Source organism: Elephas maximus, chromosome 13 (assembly GCF_024166365.1).
Source record: "Elephas maximus indicus isolate mEleMax1 chromosome 13, mEleMax1 primary haplotype, whole genome shotgun sequence".
NCBI classification, from domain to species: Eukaryota; Metazoa; Chordata; class Mammalia; order Proboscidea; family Elephantidae; genus Elephas; species Elephas maximus.
This window is the reverse complement of record NC_064831.1, coordinates 56,213,525-56,233,418: the sequence shown is the minus strand read 5'-3', so window position 1 is coordinate 56,233,418 and position 19,894 is coordinate 56,213,525. Positions and strand designations below refer to the sequence as shown.

At 49.6% G+C, this 19,894-nt stretch overlaps 1 protein-coding gene across 7 annotated transcripts in view; it reads left to right on the top strand.

Annotated features, from left to right (window-relative positions):
* MEGF11 (multiple EGF like domains 11) overlaps nt 1–19,894 on the top strand; it is a 404,509-nt gene that overhangs the window by 156,430 nt on the left and 228,185 nt on the right. For all 7 annotated transcript variants that reach the window (XM_049905536.1, XM_049905533.1, XM_049905530.1 and 4 more), the window contains exon 4: nt 578–678. In XM_049905536.1, the coding sequence (XP_049761493.1) occupies nt 578–678 (101 nt within the window). The remainder of the gene's footprint in view (nt 1–577; nt 679–19,894) is intronic.

The following is a 19,894-nucleotide window of genomic DNA, read 5'->3' as shown; positions in this document are numbered from 1 at the left end:
GGGATGGCATTCAAGCCTCTTCTCCAGGAAGTGTTTTTTGGTGTGAGGGAGATTGATCTACGCTCTGGGACTGAGTCAGACTCAGCGGTCTATTTGCTGAATCTGTTTCAGTTCTCCAGGTGAAGCAGCCTGGTGTGGTTGGGTGCTGGGAGCAGGCATAGAAGCCCTCCTAGGTCCCAACTTCTGTCCCAGGTCACCCCGTGGGCTCCCCCTGCCCAGAACCGAGGTTTAGAGGAACCAAAGAGAAGCTCATGGTTACTCTCCTCAATGTCACCCTAGAAAGTATCTTCCACAGCCCTTCTGGTCCCTACTCTGAAGCTGAGGTAGCAGTAGGGTGGGGGTGCTTTGGGGAAAGTCAGCAGGTTTAGCAAACGCCAAGTTGGTAATACATTCTGCATTCTGACTGCCGAGATCCTGCCATCGATTTTTCTTTATTGTGTTCCTTCATATTTGAAGCCGCCATGCATTTTAAAGTAATTATTGAATGGCATCCTCGATATAGCTTAACACAAATATCATTCTAACAGGACTGATTGATTTTCAATACTTTCAAGTGGCTTTCTCTCTTGTGCCGTAGGATCAGCTATAAGACGGCGTATCGGCGCGGCCTGCGGACCATGTACCGGCGGAGGTCCCAGTGCTGCCCTGGCTACTATGAGAACGGAGACTTCTGCATTCGTACGTAGGGGCTGTCACTGTTCTTGCCTCAGTGGGGCAGCGGAGGAGGGAGGGTGGGGAGGGGAGGAGAGGGAGGCCTGGCCTCCATGGTCCTGGGCAACAGGCCTCAGCCCACCCAAGAGCTCCAGAAGTCCCTGTCTGTTGCCAGTCCTCAGAGGGAATAAAGGGTCCTGTGCAAACAAGTTGGCACAGATATGCCCACCAGATCAGCCTCCTTACAGGATGAAAGGAAATAGCTCAACTCTAGATTTCGATGGGGTGCAGGGGAGAAGCAGATGCTTCTGGAGTAGATGCTCTGAGGAGCGAGGGGAGAAGCACTAAGTGCCTGGTACAGGACCAAGGCCATGATAGGTGCTCAAGAAGGCTTTGTTGGAGGGAAGAAGGGAGGAATGGATAAATGGATGAAGAGTTGGGTGGATGGGAGGCAGGGAGGGAGGGAGGGGGAGGGAGAAAGGAAAGAAAAAAGGAAGGAAGTACAGAAAGAAGGAAGGTGGGAAGGAAGGAAGCAAAGAACAAAGGTAGGAAGATAAGGAAGGATCGATAGATGTCAAGACCATAGCACCTAGAAGGAGGATGGCAAAAGTAGGACAGATCATAAGGGACAGGTTCCAGGGGTGTGGGACTTCCAGAAAGGATTGGGGGACACTGCAGAGAAGGTGGGTGCGTGAAAGACAAATGTTACCTCTTTCCCTGTTTGTCTGCATCAGCTGATAAACAGAAGCCTTAGTGACCCAGAAAGGCAAGGGCTGAGTTGCTCCAGCTGCAGGCCCCCTTGGTGGGGGGTGGAGGGGGACGACGACAGTGTGGTGCTCTGTAGACACCAGGAGCAGGGGCCTGCAGACCTGAGTTCTAGTCCCAGCTTCCTAGTCACTTCACTCTGGGAGAAAGATCGTAGGGTCAGATTCTAAGGGACACCTTGCCCAGTCACCTCTGTCCAGTGGTAGAAGGGGACCCTACAGGGCTTCCAGTGGGAATCAAAGGTTTTCTTGCTCCAGGAGAGTGTTGGAGAAGTTGGGAGCGACTTGTTTAATTAATGACTGAGAGGAGAAACCACCCCCAAAGCTTCTGCCTCCTCATTTAGAGAACGCTTTTCTTGGTTAGTATGCTCCTTGCCGTTCAGGTGGGGAGAGCAAGCTAGCACCAGAGAAAGAATTTGTGCAGAGTGGGCGTGTTGATGTTGGGAACGACATGACAATTTTCCCCAACTGTTGTTACATCTCCCCTAAAGCCGGAGAAACTCAATCCTAATTGCATTACAAGAATGAATGAAAAATACTCCCGCAAATGGGTTCAACAGCAGTGGTTTTGCAGCAAAAATACAAAGAAACTCACCCTAAAACAAACCCAAAAGGCTGTTGCTTCTTAGGAGCAGGACAGAGGACTGGGCTGGGGTGAGGCTGTGGCCAGCACCTCATGTGGGATGGGGTGACTAAAGCAACCTAGGTGCAGAGATCAGGACCAAGGCTTTGCTGCTGCTGCTTCCTTGTCCGCCTAGGGTGGAGGTGAACCAGTTTGGGGATGGGACACAGGACTCCAAAAGCCCGAGCAGGACAGATGTGAGCGTGCCTTCTGAGCCCAGGGCACAGCGGGGGGCCTCAGGGAAGTTATAAAGGGAGTTTGGATGTCAGCAGGGGCTCCAGGAGTGCAGGAGTGTGTGAGCACATTCCCTTTCTAATTGCCGTCAGTGGACCTTGGTAAGGCTCTTGGACCGTAAAGAGTGGGGCAGAGTGCTAAGTGTCCTGATTGCACAGGCTCCTCTTGCTGACGGGGAAGGGCAGCGTATAACCTTCCAGCCTGCTCCTTATGTAACTGCCAGGCACTACCTGCTGTGCTGGTGGCCACAGGTAGCCTGCGGGGAAGCCACTTTCAGGACCAAAGGCTTTTCCCTGGAGGGGACAGAGAGTTTGAGCAGTGAGAGGGGGCATTGTGGCACCCTGGGTGCTGGTAAGGATGACACAGAAGGGCAGAAGTCACACAGGCCTAATCTCCACAACAGCCCTATGAGGTTGTTATTGTTGTTGTTAGCCCCACGGCGGCCTCGTACACAACAGAACGAAAGGCTGCCGAGTCCTGCGCCGTCCTCATGATTGGTGGCACGTTGGACCATTGTAATCCATAGGGTTTTCGTTGGCTAATTTTCAGTAGATCACCAGGCCTTTCTTCCTATGCAGCCTTAGTCTGGAAGCTCTGCTATGAGGTCAGTACCATTATTTCTCCCATTTCACAGATGGGGAAACTAAGTCACAGAGCGATCATGTAACTTGCACAAGGTCACATGGCTAGAAAGTGGCAGAACTTGGATTTGAACTCAGGCCATCTGGTTCCAGAGTCTGTGCTCTTAATCACTTGAACAGGCTGCTTCTGTCTTCGTGAGCCTAGACAAGACTTGAGTTCTCTGAATCTCAGCTTCCATTGATGTAAACAGGGATAATAACACATATAACCACCAGGCACAGAGTAGGGGCTTAATGAATGTTAGTTCCCTCCTCTGTGGTATTGGTTCTTGGCATTTGTTCAGTCTGGGTTTTTATTTTAATTTCTCAAAGGAGTACATAGACCCTCTCTCTGGGAAAATGCATACTACATAAACCTGTACACGCAACCCTTTGCATGCAATTTCAGGGGGCTCATGGACGCCTTGAGACCCCTAGGCAGTCCTTGGACCAGTGGTAATCATCTGTGCCATATGCTCATGTTTATCCATTCAACATAGATTTACTGCCTTCTTGGGTGGTGCACATGGTTACCACACTTGGCTGCTAACTGAGAGGTTGGTGGTTCAAGCCCACCCAGAGGTACCTTGGAAGAAAGGCCTAGAGATCTGCTCCTGAAAAACCAGCCATTGAAAACGCTTATGGAGAACATTTCTACTCTGACACACATGGGGTTGCTGTGCTTTGAAGTGGTCTCGACAGCAATTGGCTATCCGATCGGATAGGTTGGGCTATGCTGCAGTGACAAATGACACCCAAATCCTAGTAGCCTAAAACAATCAAGTTTTATTTCTTGTTCATATATTATAAGTCTGTCACGGGCTAGCTGGGGCCTGCTCCTTGTCAATCTCACTCCAGGATCCAGACCCTTGGAGCAGCAACTTTCTGGAATGTTACTGGTTGCTGTGGCAGAGAGAAGAGCCCTCAGGCAGAGGGCCAGAATTATCTAATGAACAATGAAATACCTAGCTCAAACCCCATGCATGTGCTACAAACCAAAACCTGTGGCTGTCTGGTCGATTCTAACTCATAGCGGCCCTATAGGACAGAGTAGAACAGCCTCATCGGGTTTCCAAGGTTGTAATCTTTAAGCAAGCAGACTGCCACATCTTTCTTCTACAGAGCAGCTGATGAGTTTGAATCTCCAACCTTTCAGTTAACAGCCGAGTGCGTAGCTACTGTGCCACCAGGGCTCCTTACAGATGCCGTAGTAATTACAGTTCACAATTCATTCAAATATATTATTAAGCACCTACTAGCCTAACATGAGACCGGCTCTGTGTGCTCTATCCCAGAGCTCTCAAACTGGAGCATGCGTCAAAATCATCTGGAGGGCTTGCTACAACATAGACTACTGGGCTGCACCCTTAGAGCCTGTCATTCCAGACTTAAGGGTGTGCAATTTGCATGGTTAGCCAGTTCCTAGGTGATGCTGCCGATGCTGGACAGGGAGTCACCCTTTGAGAATCACTGGTTGACATTATGCTAAGTGATGGTTGCAAAGAGGCCCAACCAGTTCTCACCAGGCACATCCACTCGGTATTCAAGACTTCTCTGCTTGGGTGATGAGGAGAAACCATGTCTTAGTGTGATGTCAGAGGCGTAACTAAGGCGTGGCAGGTAGGGCGAGCCCTGGGCACCACTGAGGAGGGGTGCCAGTGAGCAGTTTCTATTGGTCCTAGCAGTTTACATCACCAGCTGTGAGGTCATTCAGCAGTTGAACACTAATTCCCCGTGGGTGCTGTTTTCCATAGACAGACCCCTGAGTAGCAAGCAAGGAAGGGGAATTGATCTACCTTACTACCCCCTATCGCCTGTTGCCCCTGGTCAAAGTCTTCCTCCTGTGGAGTAAACTCCCCCATACTTACAGGCTGTGTCTTCTGACCCTTTTTCAGTGGCCTCTTGTAGTGCCAAAGGCCACCCCTGCAGTCAGGGGCCTATCTACGGAAAATAGCACCTACGGCCATTAGTTTTAAATTGCTGAATGATCTCTCACAGCTGGAAATGGGAATTGCAATGGCCAATAGAGACTACTCCTTAGCACCCATTCCTCCAGGGGCGCCCAGGGCACTCACCCTACCTGCTAGGCGTAAGCTATAGCTCTGCCTGCAGTGTGGTTTTCATACGAATCCAGAAGTAGAGGGATTAGCCAGAAACTTGAGGCATGTGGCTGATTGGCTCCACTGGGCTGTGGCTTAAGGGACAATGTGACATACTCAGGTGGACCCAGCACGAGGGACTTCCCTGGCCCCAGTGGAGTTATTCTGCATGGTGATAGCTGAGGCGGGGCCAACAGCTGAGGGTCCAGGAGATTGTCGGCACTGAAGGACTCGGAGGAGGGACGTCGGATTTAAATCCAGGGAGCTGCTCACACCAATTCTTTCATTAGGTTCCATTGCCCCTGTTTTATTATTATTATTGTTGGATACCAGTTGCCATCAAGTCGGCTCTGATTCATGGCGACCCCTTGGGTGTCAAAATAGACCTTTGTTCCATGGGGTTTTCAATAGCTGATTTTTAGGGAGTAAATCACCAGGCCTTTCTTCCAAGGCACCTCTGGGTGGACTCAAACCTGAGTGCTTAACCTTTTGCACCACCCAGGGTTGCCTGTCTTTGCAGAGTCGATGATTATTTAAATTTATTCATGTGTTTACTAATTTCTTTGCTTACTGTCTGTTCCTGTAACTCGCTTCTTCCTTCTAGGTTCAGCTTCATTCTTCCTGAAGGATTTTCTTTAATAGGAGGGAGCGTCTATAAGTGATCAACTCTTAACACTTTACTTGTCTGAAAATGTCTTTACCTTGACCTCACTCCTGAATGATAGTTCAACTGCCTGTGAAATTCTAGATTTTCCATCATTTTCTTTCCACGGTTTGAGGATATTGTTCTAGTGTCTTCTGGGCTTTGTTGTTGTAGTGCTCTGAAGTTTTACCAGGAAGTGTTTGGGTGTGGAATTATTTTTATTTATACTATTTGGTCCTCAGAGATATATATCTTCATCAAGCTAACGATTCATGTCCATCAGTTCTGGAAAATTCTCCATTTCTCTTCGAATATCACCTCTTTTCTATTCTCTCTATCCTTTCCTTCTGGAGCTTTAAGATGTTGGACCCTCTCGTTCCATCCTTCACCTCTCCTGGCCTTCTTTCATTTTTCATCTCTGTGTCTCTTTATGCTTTATCTCTTCATTCTGCATCTTGGACAGTCTCCTCAGATCCGCCTTCCAGATCCCTCTGCTCTGCTAATTGACCTGCCTGTCGAGGTCTTAATTTCGATGACTGACTACATGTTTTATTTCTACAAGTTTTATTGGTTCTTTAAAAAAAAAAAAAAAAAAAAAGTGTTCTTTTTCTGTAGTGTCCTGTTCATTCATTATAAATTCAATTCCTTCTTTTATTGCTTTAATTACTTCAAACATATTTCTTTTATAGTCTCTTTCAGATTGTTCTGTTAGCTCAAGTCCCTAGAGTATCAGTTTTCAAGTCTCCTTTTTGTGGTACCTGCTGATTCTTCCTTATGGTGGGTTGTTTCCTTGTATAGGTTGTCATTTTTTTTGCTGTGACCTCTTTATCCTTTTCATCCCTCCCCCATGCCCTGGGTTGTGCAAGGACCCTACTTACTAGTGTTGCATTTTCTTGCGGAGCACACTATGGCTTCTATTGGCTTTACATTGGTAGGAAATCCTGGTGGCGTAGTAGTTAAGAGCTATGGCTGCTAACCACAAGGCTGGCAGTTCAAATCCACCAGCTGCTCCTTGGAAACTCTACGGGGCAGTTCTACTCTGTCCTATATGGACTTGATGGCAACAACGGGTTTTTTTTTTTTTTTTGGTTTACATTCGTAACTTAGTTTGGGATTCCATGCTCTGTGTGGTGAAGAATTGGGTTTGTTTTCATTTTTTTCCTTTTTCTTAGTTGACGTGAGGTTCATAGAACACAGAAATAACCGTTTTAAAATGTACAATTCAGTGGCATTTAGTACAGTCACAGTGTTGCATACTCATCATCTTCATCTGGTTCCAGAACATCTTTATTGCTCTAGAGAGACCCGTACTCATTAAGCAGTCCTTCCCCAGTCCTCTCTCCTGGTTATTTTCCTTGTGGGAGACTATTTTCCCTTGTTTTATCTGTAGGTTGGCTGGCAGCATTTGCACGTTTCTCCCCACGTGGAGCTGGCAGCTCCCGAGACCACGTCTGCTCCTGTGTGGGCGTTAAATCCCAGCTCCCAGCCGAGGCCCGTTGGGGGGACGATTTAGCTGGGGCTGGTTTCCCCTGGGTGACCTTGGCTTCGTTCAGCTCCTGACCTTATGCTCCTTCTAGAAACGCCTCCCCCTTTCTCCCCCATGCTTAGGGACTGACCTTTCTTTCCTTCGAGCTCCGCTATGCATTTTTGTTATATTTGGGGGACATTTTTGTAACAGGAGGGGAACTACCCTGGCTTTTCCTGCCAGGTCACTGGAACTGCTCCTGTTTTCTCGGAAGCGGGGGCTTCATAACCAGAACCTGTGACATTTAATTCAGTGCTTTCTTGGACTGATTGCCAACTCCGAACAATAATAATATGAACAAAAATGTAACATCTGGTGGCTTACCCAGCACTTTCGCGTGGTCTGTCATTTGCTCCCCACAGCCTGGAGAAGTCCGTATTATTACTGCCATTTTACAGAAGAGGAAGCTGAAGTGTGGCACAGCTGAGTGACTTGTCCACATTGATAAGTGGCAGTTTAGGAATTCAGATCAGCGTGACTTCAAACATGTACTCTCCCCTCCTGTGTTGGGCTTTCTCTTGGCAGGAGGGTCCTGTGGCCAGAAGAGAGAAGTGGGGTCTTTTGCCAAGAGGGGGGCGGTGAAGAGATTTGCAGGGAGAGGAGGGGAATGAGACAATCTAGTTTGATTTTAAAATTTTTGCTAAGGTGGGTCCTACCGGCAGGTGCCAGGGTGTGGGAGTGGGGGATGGGGTATGTGTGCACGTGTGTGTACCTGTGTACGTGTATGCATGTGTGTGTGTGCAGGTGTGTGTGCACATGCGTATGTGTGTAGGCAGAGCTGTGGCACCTGCCTGGAGCTCAGCTTCTCATCATTACCAGGCACAGTATTCCCTGCTGACCCTCTACAAGACTCCACAGGGAATCTGCCTGCTGCCATCACTACAAAGAGTGCTGATGCCACTCCCTCGGGCCACCAACACCTGGGTGCTGAGCTTTGCTGCGTAGAAAACAACATCCATTCTTTCATCTTTCCATCTATATATCCATCAGCATTTATTAGACACCTATGCCTTGCCAGGCACTGCTGAGTCCTAGGGTAGGTCGACGAATAAGAAGCACACAATCCAGTGGGAGAGATGGTTTTATATGTATACATATATAGAGAGAGAGAGAGAGTTTTTTTTTTTTTTTTTTAATTGTGCTTTAAGTGAAAGTTTACAAATCAGGTCAGTCTCTCATACAAAAATTTACATACACCGTGCTATACACTCCTAATTGCTCTCGCTCTGATGAGATAGCACAGTACTTCCCGCCACTCTCAGAGAGAGAGATTTTATTTTAACACAGCATGCTAAATAACGTATTGCCATTTGAAGAAGCATGCAAAGAAACAGAGGGGTCACCAGGCTGGGGGTGGGGAAGGAATGGCAGTACACTGGACAGGTCCTACTGAGTGGCCAAAGTTGGTGCAGCCGCCATGATGCAGCCTCAGTCTTGTAGGCTTAGAACATCAATTTAGAATGCCCAGAATGGCTGGCCTCCAGGTGATGATTCACACTGACCAAACTCATAAGATGCAGATGGTTAAACCTGATGCCAATTAAATTCATTTACAAAGAGAAACGTAACTACCAAAGATATGCTCTTGTTCACTTGTTAGTGTTTTTCAGGCCCTCAATAAAATAATTATTGAGTGAATGAATTCATGGTTCAGGCACTGTCAATGTCCAGTGGGTTTCTCTGGACTCCCATTTCTGGTAGCACATGTTTTCAATTCTTCCTATTCCACTCTAGAGCGCCACCTGGTTGGGAGCTGCACGACAATTGGTTCCATGTGCCTTTTGCCCACCGTCATGTCCCTCTTCTGGCCCTGGCCCCCCTTCTATCATTTTGTCCCTCTGGCTATGATACTTCCTCATTTTTCCATCCATCCACTCAAAGGAGAGTTCCCACAGCAGAGAGGTCATGTCTTCTACATGGGTTCTCCCCAGGGCCAAGCACAGTGCCTGGCACTTACAAGTGCTGCACAATTATTGAATGAATCAGTATGTGAGTGAGTAAGTGAATTAAATAGACTCCTATCCCAAGTACTGAGGGAACCCCTTAAGGAGAAGCAACTAACTGTCTGCAGATTGAAGGGCAGGAGGGTCAAGGAAGTTTCCTTGGAGGAACTTAGTTTTGAGTTGAGTCTGAAAGATGAGTAGGAACTTGCCAGGGAAACAGGCGTGAGCAATGGTTAAGAAAGAACATGAGTTCTGAAGCCCGACTGGCCTGAGATGGAATCCCCCTTACTCCACCTACTAGCCATAGGATCCTGAGCATGTTATTTCATCTCTCTACTCCTCAGTTTTCTCATCTGTAAAATAGGGTTGTATTAAGGATCTGCCCCCTAGGGCTATCGTGGAGATTAAGTGGGCATTTGGTACAGGGCCTGGCACGTAGTAAAAGCTCAGTAAATATTAGCGATTGCTGGTTTTATTATTTTCATGAGGGAGGGAGTTCTCTGGCAGAGGGAACAGTGGGAGCAAAGAGAGAGGTGGGGAAGAGTAGGACAGCATCAGGACACCGCTGGTGGATCACAGGGCCAGGGCACAAGGAGACAGTAGGAGAAGGTGGCGGCGGAGGGACAGCCACTGGATCCTGTCCCCAAGCCAGAGAGCCTGGACAGTCTCCTGAGATCACAGAAGGGCTTCAGCAGGGTAGCATGGTCGTGGTGGTGCCAGGGAGCACCCGTTCTGGGGGCAGCAGCCTGGAAAGCCATTGAAGGGCTGAAAGATAAGCTGGGAGTTGCGTGCAGGGTGAGCCGTGGATGGCCACACTCAGGCACCTTGGTCAAGGGGACACAGGAGATCTGGGGTCCGGCCAGCTGGGTTTGCTGGCCAAGCTCTAAACGTCTCTCCAGGCCTTTCCCCCACCCCCAGCAAGCGCCAGCAGGGCCCCTGTGCTGACACAGGCTTGGAAGGACTAAGGCACCACTTTTTAATTGCCAGCTGCAGCTGTAATTAAACCCCTGCTATTGGGCGGCCTTGGGAGGGGAAACCTTTATTACTGTCAGAAGCAACCAAGCATTTATGTAAGTCCCTATTCCTGGATGTCCTGGGCCAGGTGAAGCCTGCGAAGTAGCTAAATTTTCCCCCAGAATAAGCCCCAGTTCCTCCATGGAAACTTCGCAGAGACCTTGCTTTTGATTTTCTGAGTTCCCCCAATATGTATGGAATGCCACATCTGATTTCTGGTCCTGCTTCCCCAGTGGTCTCACATGGCCTGGCCCCAGCTAACTTTCTGACCTACCTCCTCCCATCTGGCCTTCCCGTGCGCCGCCCTTCTGGCTGTTTCTGCACACGCCTCTCACGCACCTCAGCACAAAAGGCCATTGCACCAACTGTTCCCCTGGCCCTGAATGCTCTTCCCCAAATATCCACGTAGCGCATCCCTTACTTCACTCAGCCTCTTCTCAAATGCCATCTTACCAGCGAGGCCTTTCCTGACCACCTTGTCTGAAATAGCACCACCACCCCCCGCCCACAGCATCTTCTCTACTCCCTTATCCTGTTTTTTATTCATAGCACTTATCACAATCTGACATAGAATATATTTATTTCTTCTCTCCCCAACTAGAATATATACTCGATGGGGACAGGGACTCGGATTTGTTCACTGCTGACACTGCCCCTAGAAGAGTGCCTGGCTGTTGTTAGCTGTTGTCAAGTTGGCCCCCACTCATGGTGGCCCCATGCACAACAGAACAAGATGCTGCTCGGTCCTGCGCCATCCCCGTGGTCAGCTGTGGTCGGACTGGTGTGATCCACAGGGTTTTCATTGGCTGATTTTCGGAAGTAGATTGTTAGGCCTTTCATCCTAGTTTGTCTTAATCTGGAAGCTCCACAAACCTATTCAGCATCATAGAAATACGCAAGCACTGACAGTTGCGTGGTGGCTGCATATTAGATGCATCGGACAGGAATCCAACCCAGTCTCCTGCATGGGTGGCAAGAGTACTACCCCTGAACCACCATGGTGTTCAAAAAATGTTGACTGAATGGCTGGCTGGATGAATGAATTGTAAGCTCCTTGAGGGCCGGAGCACCCTTTTAATGACACATCATGTAGAATCTACAGTAGTGCACAGTGAATAGGCACATAGTAGGACTCAGAACATACTTGGTGCTCAGGCAGCACCACTCCATCCCAGTTCTGCTTTGCCCCTCCTACTTTTTGACATTTCTCTCCTCTTGCCTCCCCACTGCTGCTCACTCTAGATGCTGTACCCAGGCCCCCTCCCACTGGCTGGTCAGTCTGTATCTTGCTCCCTCTGGGCCTGTAGCCCAACTGCTGACCTCTTTGCCCAACTTAGGTGCCCGCCCTGCTTTCTAAGATACCTGGTCCTGGTCATCCCAGTTCATGCCCAGTGGTCCACATTCTCAGGGCCCCCCCTGCCCCGACACCTCCCTCTCTCAGGGCTGGCTTAGGCAGCCCTTCTCACCCTAGGTTGCTATCATCAGTTTAGTTATTCCTCCCTCACTGGGCACTGAGCTGCCGAGGGTTAGTGCTTTGTGCAGGCTTGTTGACTCAAAGGACTTGTGGGCTGGCCTTCCCCAGGGGTCTTTGGGGGACAGTGCCTGAGCCTTAGCTGCATGCCCAAAGGAGTGGTCCCTGGGTAGGGCCCTGAGACCCCAGTGTGGAGGGTGGCCTGCTGCAAACAGGGCCCTCACCCCGCAGTCCCTAGTGTTCCCAAAGCCACACCTGTGTGATGAGTCCAGGGACCTGCTCTGGGCTCTGCAGGGACTGAGCCCACCATCCCAGAACCCTGGATGCTAGTCCTCTGGGTTAGAGCTGAGCTTCCAGGACACGAGAAGACAATGATGGTGGGAGGAGGCAGCCCTGGTGCAATGCTTCCTGCTTTGGCATGTGCGTTCTTCCCTCCTGGCTCCGGGCTTTTGTAGCAGCAAAAGAGTGGCCATTACCAGGGTTTGGGGGATGACATGTTAGTCCCCCACATCTCTAAGGCTGACTCTTTGATAAAGGGATGCTGAGTGGCCTCAGTGAGGGTGAGAATGACAGCTCAGATCCTCCCCCTGTCTCTTGATGGCCACTTTAGTACTCTTTGAAGAGCCTTGATCTGGTGCCCCAATTACTTCCACCAACTTCCAGCTGGGTGGGGACTGGTGGGAGGGAGCCAGATACACTCTCACCCCATACTGGCTGGACATGGGCCAAAGGCCCACAGAGGTCTGAGAGCAGGCCCTCCCACCTTGTTGCAGGCACACTGCCTACTGTCCTTACCTGGTTTCTACCTGGGGGTTAGAATAAAAATACTTATCTACTGGTTTGGCACCCATGCCAACAAATTAGAATGGAGCAGGGTCCTGGAGACCCCCAGTTAACAGGCGTTAACAGGGATTAGCCATGGAAGGGGAGAGTTTCGGAGGAGGAGAGAGGTGGCAGCCTCCTACCAACCAGAATAAGTATTTCAATACTTTAACACTCAGCACCCTCTACCCCCAGGGTAAGCCGAGCCCCTGGGTCTCGCTTGATCTTCTAGATGTGCTGTGTCTGGACCTTGGCAGAAGGGACATGGCAGCTCCAGGGTCTGGCTGTGTGTATGTGTGTGTGCACATGGGATTGTGAGTCTGCATCGTGGAGGTTGCTCCCAACCATGTGATGGGTATCTGTGCAGGGAGGTCATGCTGTACAATGAAAAGGTTAAGAGCATGGACCCTGGCGCCAGACCACTGCCTACTACCTGTGTCACCTTGGCCGAATTACTTAGCTTCTCTGTACCTCAGTTTACTCAACTGTAAAATGGAGCAGCTATAGTACCTTCCTCATCAGATTGTTGTGAGGATTAAATAGGCGAATCTATGGAAAGAGCACAGAACAGTGCCAGACACCTGGTAGATACCCCAGAAGTTTTAGGTTTCATTATTATATACACATGTGCATGTGTGAGTGTTAGGTTTCACTGCGTGTGCGAAGGGCTCCCAATCTTGTGTGTTGTGTGTGGAGCTCTGGTGGTGCAGTGGTTTAGAGCTCAGCTGCTAGCCAAAAGGTCAGCAGTTCAAATTCACCAGCCACTCCTTGGAAACCTTATGGGGTAGTTCTGCTCTGACCTATAGGTTCGCTACGTAGTCTACATGTGTGTACTTGCTGTATATGTATATTACATATCCACCCATGAAAAAGCCCCCATAACCCACGTGCCATGTGCATATCTGCATGCTTGTGTGTTTTGAGGGTCTGTGTGCTCCCTTCTCCCTAGGCTGTCTTGAGAGTCACCTTCCCCATCATCCTTTCCCACTTTCCTCTCTCCTTACCCTTTTCAAACAGCCACTGGTGCTGAATTGTCACCAAGGGAGCCAGAATCACTTCTTTGCTCCAATTGGGGTGGGAAAGGGGGGCCAAACGACACCATCAATCTCATTCCCCATGATGGAACCAGACCTAGACCCAAGGGCAAAGCCACAGAGGTCTTCTCCCTCTGCCCCTGGCTGGACAAAGAGCTTCCCCTCTGGTCACCTTTACCCCGGGCTGTGGCTGAGCCAGACCTGAAGGATTTGAGAGCCGGGGTGACCCTGACTTATAAACAGCCCCCATCCCATTGGGGTGGCCGGACAGAAGGACCAAGGCCTCGGCCTCTGTTTATCCACAAGGTTCCATCCACAAAGCAAACGGCAGAGCTCTGATAGTAAATCAGGAGCAGCGTGATTTAGAGGACTCTGTTTGCGCAGCTAAGCTTTTGGCAAGGTAAATGCATAAGCTGCAGAAAATCTCTTTGAAACAGCCGCAGGGCTCAAACGCCCTTCAGTCCTCCATACAGGATCCTCAAAATTATGGGGACTAGATTAGTATCTCCATTACATAAAACCATGTCAATGCCTGCTCGCTGCTTTGAGAAGAATGTCACCGGACAGACCTTTTGTGACTCTGCCCCGCCAGCGCCCGTTAATTGAAGATTTCCCTCTAAAAGTGTGTCAGGTGGAAAGAGCTCCTAATTTACTAAGTGGAGGGGCCTTTTTTAGGGAGACTGATGCTTTGTTCTGCCTGTCTCTTTTAATCTTGTTTTTGCACAAAGGAGTTACATAAAGCACTACCAGGCTATTTGATTCCTGGGAGGGAACGAGGGCAAGGCCAGGCCTGGTGGAAAGGAGGCTGAATAGGTTTGTGGAGCTTCCAGATTAAGACAAACTAGGATGAAAGGCCTGACAATCTATTTCCAAAAATCAGCCAGTGAAAACCCTGTGGATCACACCAGTCCGACCCACAGCTGATCACGGGGATGGCGCAGGACCGAGCAGCATCTTGTTCTGTTGTGCATGGGGCCACCATGAGTGGGGCCCAACTTGACAACAGCTAACAACAGCGAGGCACTTCCAGGGGCAATGTCATCAGTGAACGAATCTCTCCTATCTGCCTCTCTTTCCCCATCTTGCTTCTTGCTTTCCTCTGCTGGGCTCCTTCCTGTGTCTGCATTCTAGAGCCACGGGCTCACGTAGGCTCTGGAATATAGCCTGTACTTCCTGGAGTGGCCGCCTTTGTTTTTTTCTAATCAGAGCACACACTCCTCTTTTTTTAATTGCCTCTCTGCAGGGAAGCCCCAGAAGCAAGACCCAGGTTTGAGGCTACATTCTCTACTGGTTGCCAGGTTGGAATCTAGCTAAGGCCTTCAGACCCCAAGTCAAATGCCATCTGGTGCCTGATGGGATGGTTTTGGTTGGAGGGGCCGCCACAGTCCCGGGGCGCTGAGGAGCATTTGTTGTTGGAGTCCTCCCCACACTGCCTTCTGGCTCCCAGGACGGGCGTCACTGAGCCCTGGTTCTGTAGAACTCAGGTTTTGCCTCTAGCAGGGAGCCACCCCCTTGGGGCTCCAGGCCACCAGGGGCTGTCAGCTGTGAGTCCTGTCCTGGCTGTCAGAGGTGAGTTCTCATCCCCCTGCTCAGCCATCGTCTTGCTGTGTGGCTGCAGGTGATTCTACCTCTCTGGGCCTGAGCTTCCTTATCAGTAAAATGAGATCAATCAGCTCTGAACTTCAATGGAACATGAGTTCAAATTATGGTGACAGTGGGACAGAGATTTTTCTCCTTTTGCTGTCAATGGGCATCCAAGACCAATGGAATAGTTTAGAAATGGAAATAAGCAATTGTAGTTCTTGATGAAATGAATTGGAGGAAGAACCTAATAAAGGTCAAGTACACTGGCATGGAGGAAGCTGGGGCTGAGACATCCACAGGAACCATACGCTGGAAGGAGGGTGCCCCCACCCCTGGCTGGAGGTCTCCACGATGGCCTCCTTGTCATTAATGCTAACTCTGTGCAGTACAGCACGTATCTTTACCTCAGGGTCAGGAGCCCCAGGATGCAGCCCTACCTTGCATTTTATTGAATATTTTATTGTGTTTTAGGTGAAAGTTTACACAGCAAATTAGATTCCTATTCAATAATTCATATACACATTGTTTTCTGACATTGGTTATAGTCCCCGCCGTGTGTCAGCATGCTCACCATCTCCACCCGCCTGCCCCATTTCCATCCACCCAGTTTATCTGCCCCTTCTTGCCTGCTCTTCTCTGCTTTTGAGTGGATGTTGACTGTTCGGTCTCCTATAGCTGGTTGTTTCAAGAAGCACATTCCTCACGGGTGTTATTGTTTGTTTTATAGGCCAATCTATTATTCGGCTGAAAGGTGACCCCGGGCCTACCTTGCACTTTAGCTGGGTGACTTAGACACTCCCCTGAGTTTCTCCTTCTCCATCTACTAAATAAGAGTAGCGGCTCTGTCCTGCAAGAGAATAGGATGGGCCTTTATAATCACCAGCCCCTGCTGATCGCTGCTTTGCCCAGCTGGCAGTACAAATAATAATCTCCTCCTCCTTCTCCTTCTTCTTCTCCATCGTCATCACAGCTAATACTTAGATAGCACAAACCGTATGCTAGACCTCATTCCTATATTAACTCATTTAACCCACCCACCAATGCTATGAAATAGGTATTATTTTCATTTTATAGATGAGGAAACGAGGTACAGAGAGGTTACATAGCTTGCCCAAGGTCACACAGCTAGGAAGCGATAGAGCTGGAAGTCAAACCCAGGTGCCTGGTGCCAGATCCATGCTCATAACCGTTCCCTTTCAGCCAATGATCTAGAGGCTTGGCTGCACACATTGGGAAGCTTCTGTGCCTGGTATCTCTGAAGATGGGTGGTATTTAGCCACTGGGGTATTGGCTGCAGCTGTCTGTTCAACCTCTGCCGTGTGTGGTCAGCTCCTTCTCCCCACCTCTGCTCTCTGTCCTGCTCAGTTCCCATTCTAGCTCCCATTTCCTGCTGGGATGAAGCATAGCCTGAGGAACCCTAGTGCTTATCTTCTCTGCACCTCAGTTTCCTCATCTGTGTAATGGGGATGATAATTGATAATATTACCTTCCATATAGGCTTATGAGGATTAGGTGAACAATTCATGTAAGGTGCTCAAAACAGTGTCTAAAAGCCCAAAACCAAACCTGTTGCCGATTCCGACTCATGGTGACCCTGTAGGACAGAGTAGAACTGCCCCATAGGGTTTCCAAGGAGTGGCTGGTAGATTTGAACTGCCGACGTTTTGGTTAGCAGCCGAGCTCTTAACCACTGCGCCACCAGCGCCTGGCACATAGTAAGTGCTCAGTAAACCTCAGCCCTTGTTATCCAGTGCGGCAGGGTAATGCAGAAAGTTTCCCTGCTAAGCCAGGGGCAAAAGGAGTCACAGTTGCCAGATTTGGGAAGGAGCTCTGGGTGCATAAGCATAGGGTTGGGAGATGGGGGCACACAGGCCCTCTCCCCTAACTTCCTAAAGAAAATGTTTGTAACTGTCAGAAAGAACAGCAAATAAATATTGAGCTCCTAGTATATGTCACATAAATGTGGCAAAAGTGTGAAGTGCACAGGTCGTCAGCTTTGTGAATGGGAAAGCGTCAGCCGGGACTCTGTGTGTTCTACTGCGGTGCAAAGATGGCGACATTTCTTTCCATAGCGAGCAGAGACAGAAAGTTTAGATCTGCATCAAGGTCCTGGAGTTCAGTCATTTGGGGGTCTCAGAGTGAAATGATGACTCAGAATCCCAGAGAGGGGTCCAGGGAAGCAGCCTGCCTGTGACAACAAGTGGTTTCGCCAGCTGGTGTCCTGTGTTTTCCACTGAGGAGGTCCAGTTAAGACCAACTGCCCTTGAGTCCACTCTGACTCATGGCAACTGGATGTGCGTTAGGGTAGAAGTGCGCCCCTGAGGGTTTTTAGTGGCTGATTTTTCAGAAGTAGATCACCAGGCCTTTCTTTGGGCACCTCCAGGTAGACTCTAACCTCCAACCTTTTGGGTAACATAGCGCGTGTTAACAATTTGCACCACTCAGGGACTCCCACTGAGGAGGTCAAAGCGTTCTTAAATCACAACAAACCAGTCTTAGTTATTTGTTGATAACTTTACAACTCAGGCAGTGAAAAGATGCTTGTAAGGTTTGTCCATCTTCATCAGTCTATGCTGAAACAAGCCCAGCTCAAAGGGCAGACAGTATGACCTCTCAAGGTCACTTCCAGCCCAGAATTCTGGAGCCTGTCTGAGCACAGTGAGGCTACCTCTGCCCAGAACAGAGAAATAGCAAGCTGACTTGGAGGCGGCCTCTCTGTACCCTGGTGGCATAGTGGTTAAGAGCTATGGCTGCTACCAAAAGGTTGGCAGTTGGAGTCCACCAGCCGCTCCTTGGAAACTCTATGGGGCAGTTCTACTCTGTCCTATAGGGTCGCTATGAGTCGGAATCGACTCAACAGCAACAGGTTTTCTGTGGACCCTGATTCATGATGGTAGACATTCACCGTGAGTAGAAGGCAAAGCCAGCATGCCTCACTCACAAGCTGCCTGTGTTTACCCTGACGGAGCTTTAAAACACTGCTCCTGACATGTGTACAAACCACCCTGGTGCAACATGGACGCCTCAGCTGGAGGTCTAATTACCCGCTAAGAACAAGGGACGGTTCTGAGATCTGTGAAGCTGCCTGTAGAAAGTGGTTTATTTCCCAGAGCAGGGTGTGGAGCAAGGGGAGCCATATGGCCCAGCAGCGGAACAGCTGTCTCCTGAGAAGGAATGATTCGGGAGCTTCCACCATCTGGGTGAATTACGAGACTTGCAATTTTCATGCGTATGTTACTGCAACCCATCAATGCAGCAGTCAAGTGGGTCGATGATGGAGAAAGATGGACTGTCTTGCTCGCTGCTCTGCACCCAGGTCCACTGCATGGCCACCCATCCCCAGAAACCCTGACTCAGAGGCCACCTCTTAAGCCAGCCTTCGTTGGCCAGGGTCAGCCTCTGATGCCCTGACAGCTTCCTGGAGATTCCCACCGCTTCTGCTGGGCAGGTGGACCTTTGGCCTCCTCCAGCAAATATACACATCATTCCTTTAACATGCAGCCTCCTTTAGCAGGGCTGGGAAAAGCTAGTTGAAGACTTCTTAGTGGTTTGGGGCTGTTATATTTTCTCTGCTCTATGATCCGTGTTAGGTTAAAAGGGCCAGGGCTGCTTTTCGTTCCCACAGAAGATAATTCAGCCTGGATGGGCCCCCTCCGGGAGCATTAAAGGTGATGAGAGGCTTCTGGTTGACTGGAAGTGTTAACATCCTCTCCCAAAGTGGCCCTCTCCACTCCCTACCTCCCCAGCTGGTTGGTATGATGAATATATTCCAGCGTGTTCTAATTCCAGGTGATGGCTCTTTTCCTTTGGTTATTGGTGGCCTCGCAGAGCAAGGGCTGTGTTTCAGGTGAGCAGAGAGGGAGAGCCACGTGGTGAGGCCTGCGTCTGCCAGGCATGGTGTTGGGTGCTTTCTTTCCCTGTCATCCCTACAGCATGAGCTCTTCATTGGAAGAGAGAGGATTCAAGTTCGGGTCTGTCTGACTGCAAAGCCAAGGCTCTTGCCAGGAGGCTGGGCCAGGTCATCCAATATCTGAGGATGTACCTTCTAGGAGAAAAAACATCACCCAAATTGCTGTATCTTAGGGCCTCTCAATATCCCTCCCACTGACAAGTCAGGAATTTTCCTGGTGTCTGGGCGGTGTAAGGAGTTCCTGGGTGGTGCAGTTAAGCGCTCGACTACTAACTGAAAGGTTGGCGGTTTGATCCTACCCAGAGGTGCCTCAGAAGAAAGGCCTGGCAATCTACTTCTGAAAGGTCACAGCCTTGAAAACCCTATGGAGTGCAGTTCTGCGCTGCCCACATGGGGTCACTATGAGTTGGTATCCCCTGGCTTTTGGGTGGTGCAAATGGTTAACGTGCTTGGCTGCTAACTGAAAGGTTGGAGGTTCAAGTCCAACCAGAGGCCCTCCGGAAGAAAGGTCTAGCGATCTGCTTCTGAAAAATCAACCATTAAAAACCCTATGTAGCACGATTCTACTCTGACACACACGAGGCCACTATAAGTTGGAATTGAATTGACAGCAACTGGTTTACTGGTAGAAGGTTCCTGTTACAATGTAGCTCTGTTACCTGAGGAGGGAATGTGTTAACCTCCATGATTCCTAGGATGGATACAGGTGACGGGGGAAGCGAGACCTGGGCAGAGGATACTGGCACTTTCCATGCCTTTAAAACTTGAACTAAAACTAGCTTCGCCCCCATCCTGATTATCCCATACCCCTGAAGGCCTTGATTATGTGGGTACCCCCACCTGAGTCTCCACAACCCAGATGTCACAAGCCAATCTAAAGCTGACTGACCTCCGGTTGACTGCCCAAGTCTATTGCCCGGGTGTCCCAGCAGGGAGTGAGTTCAGCCTGTGGTACTCC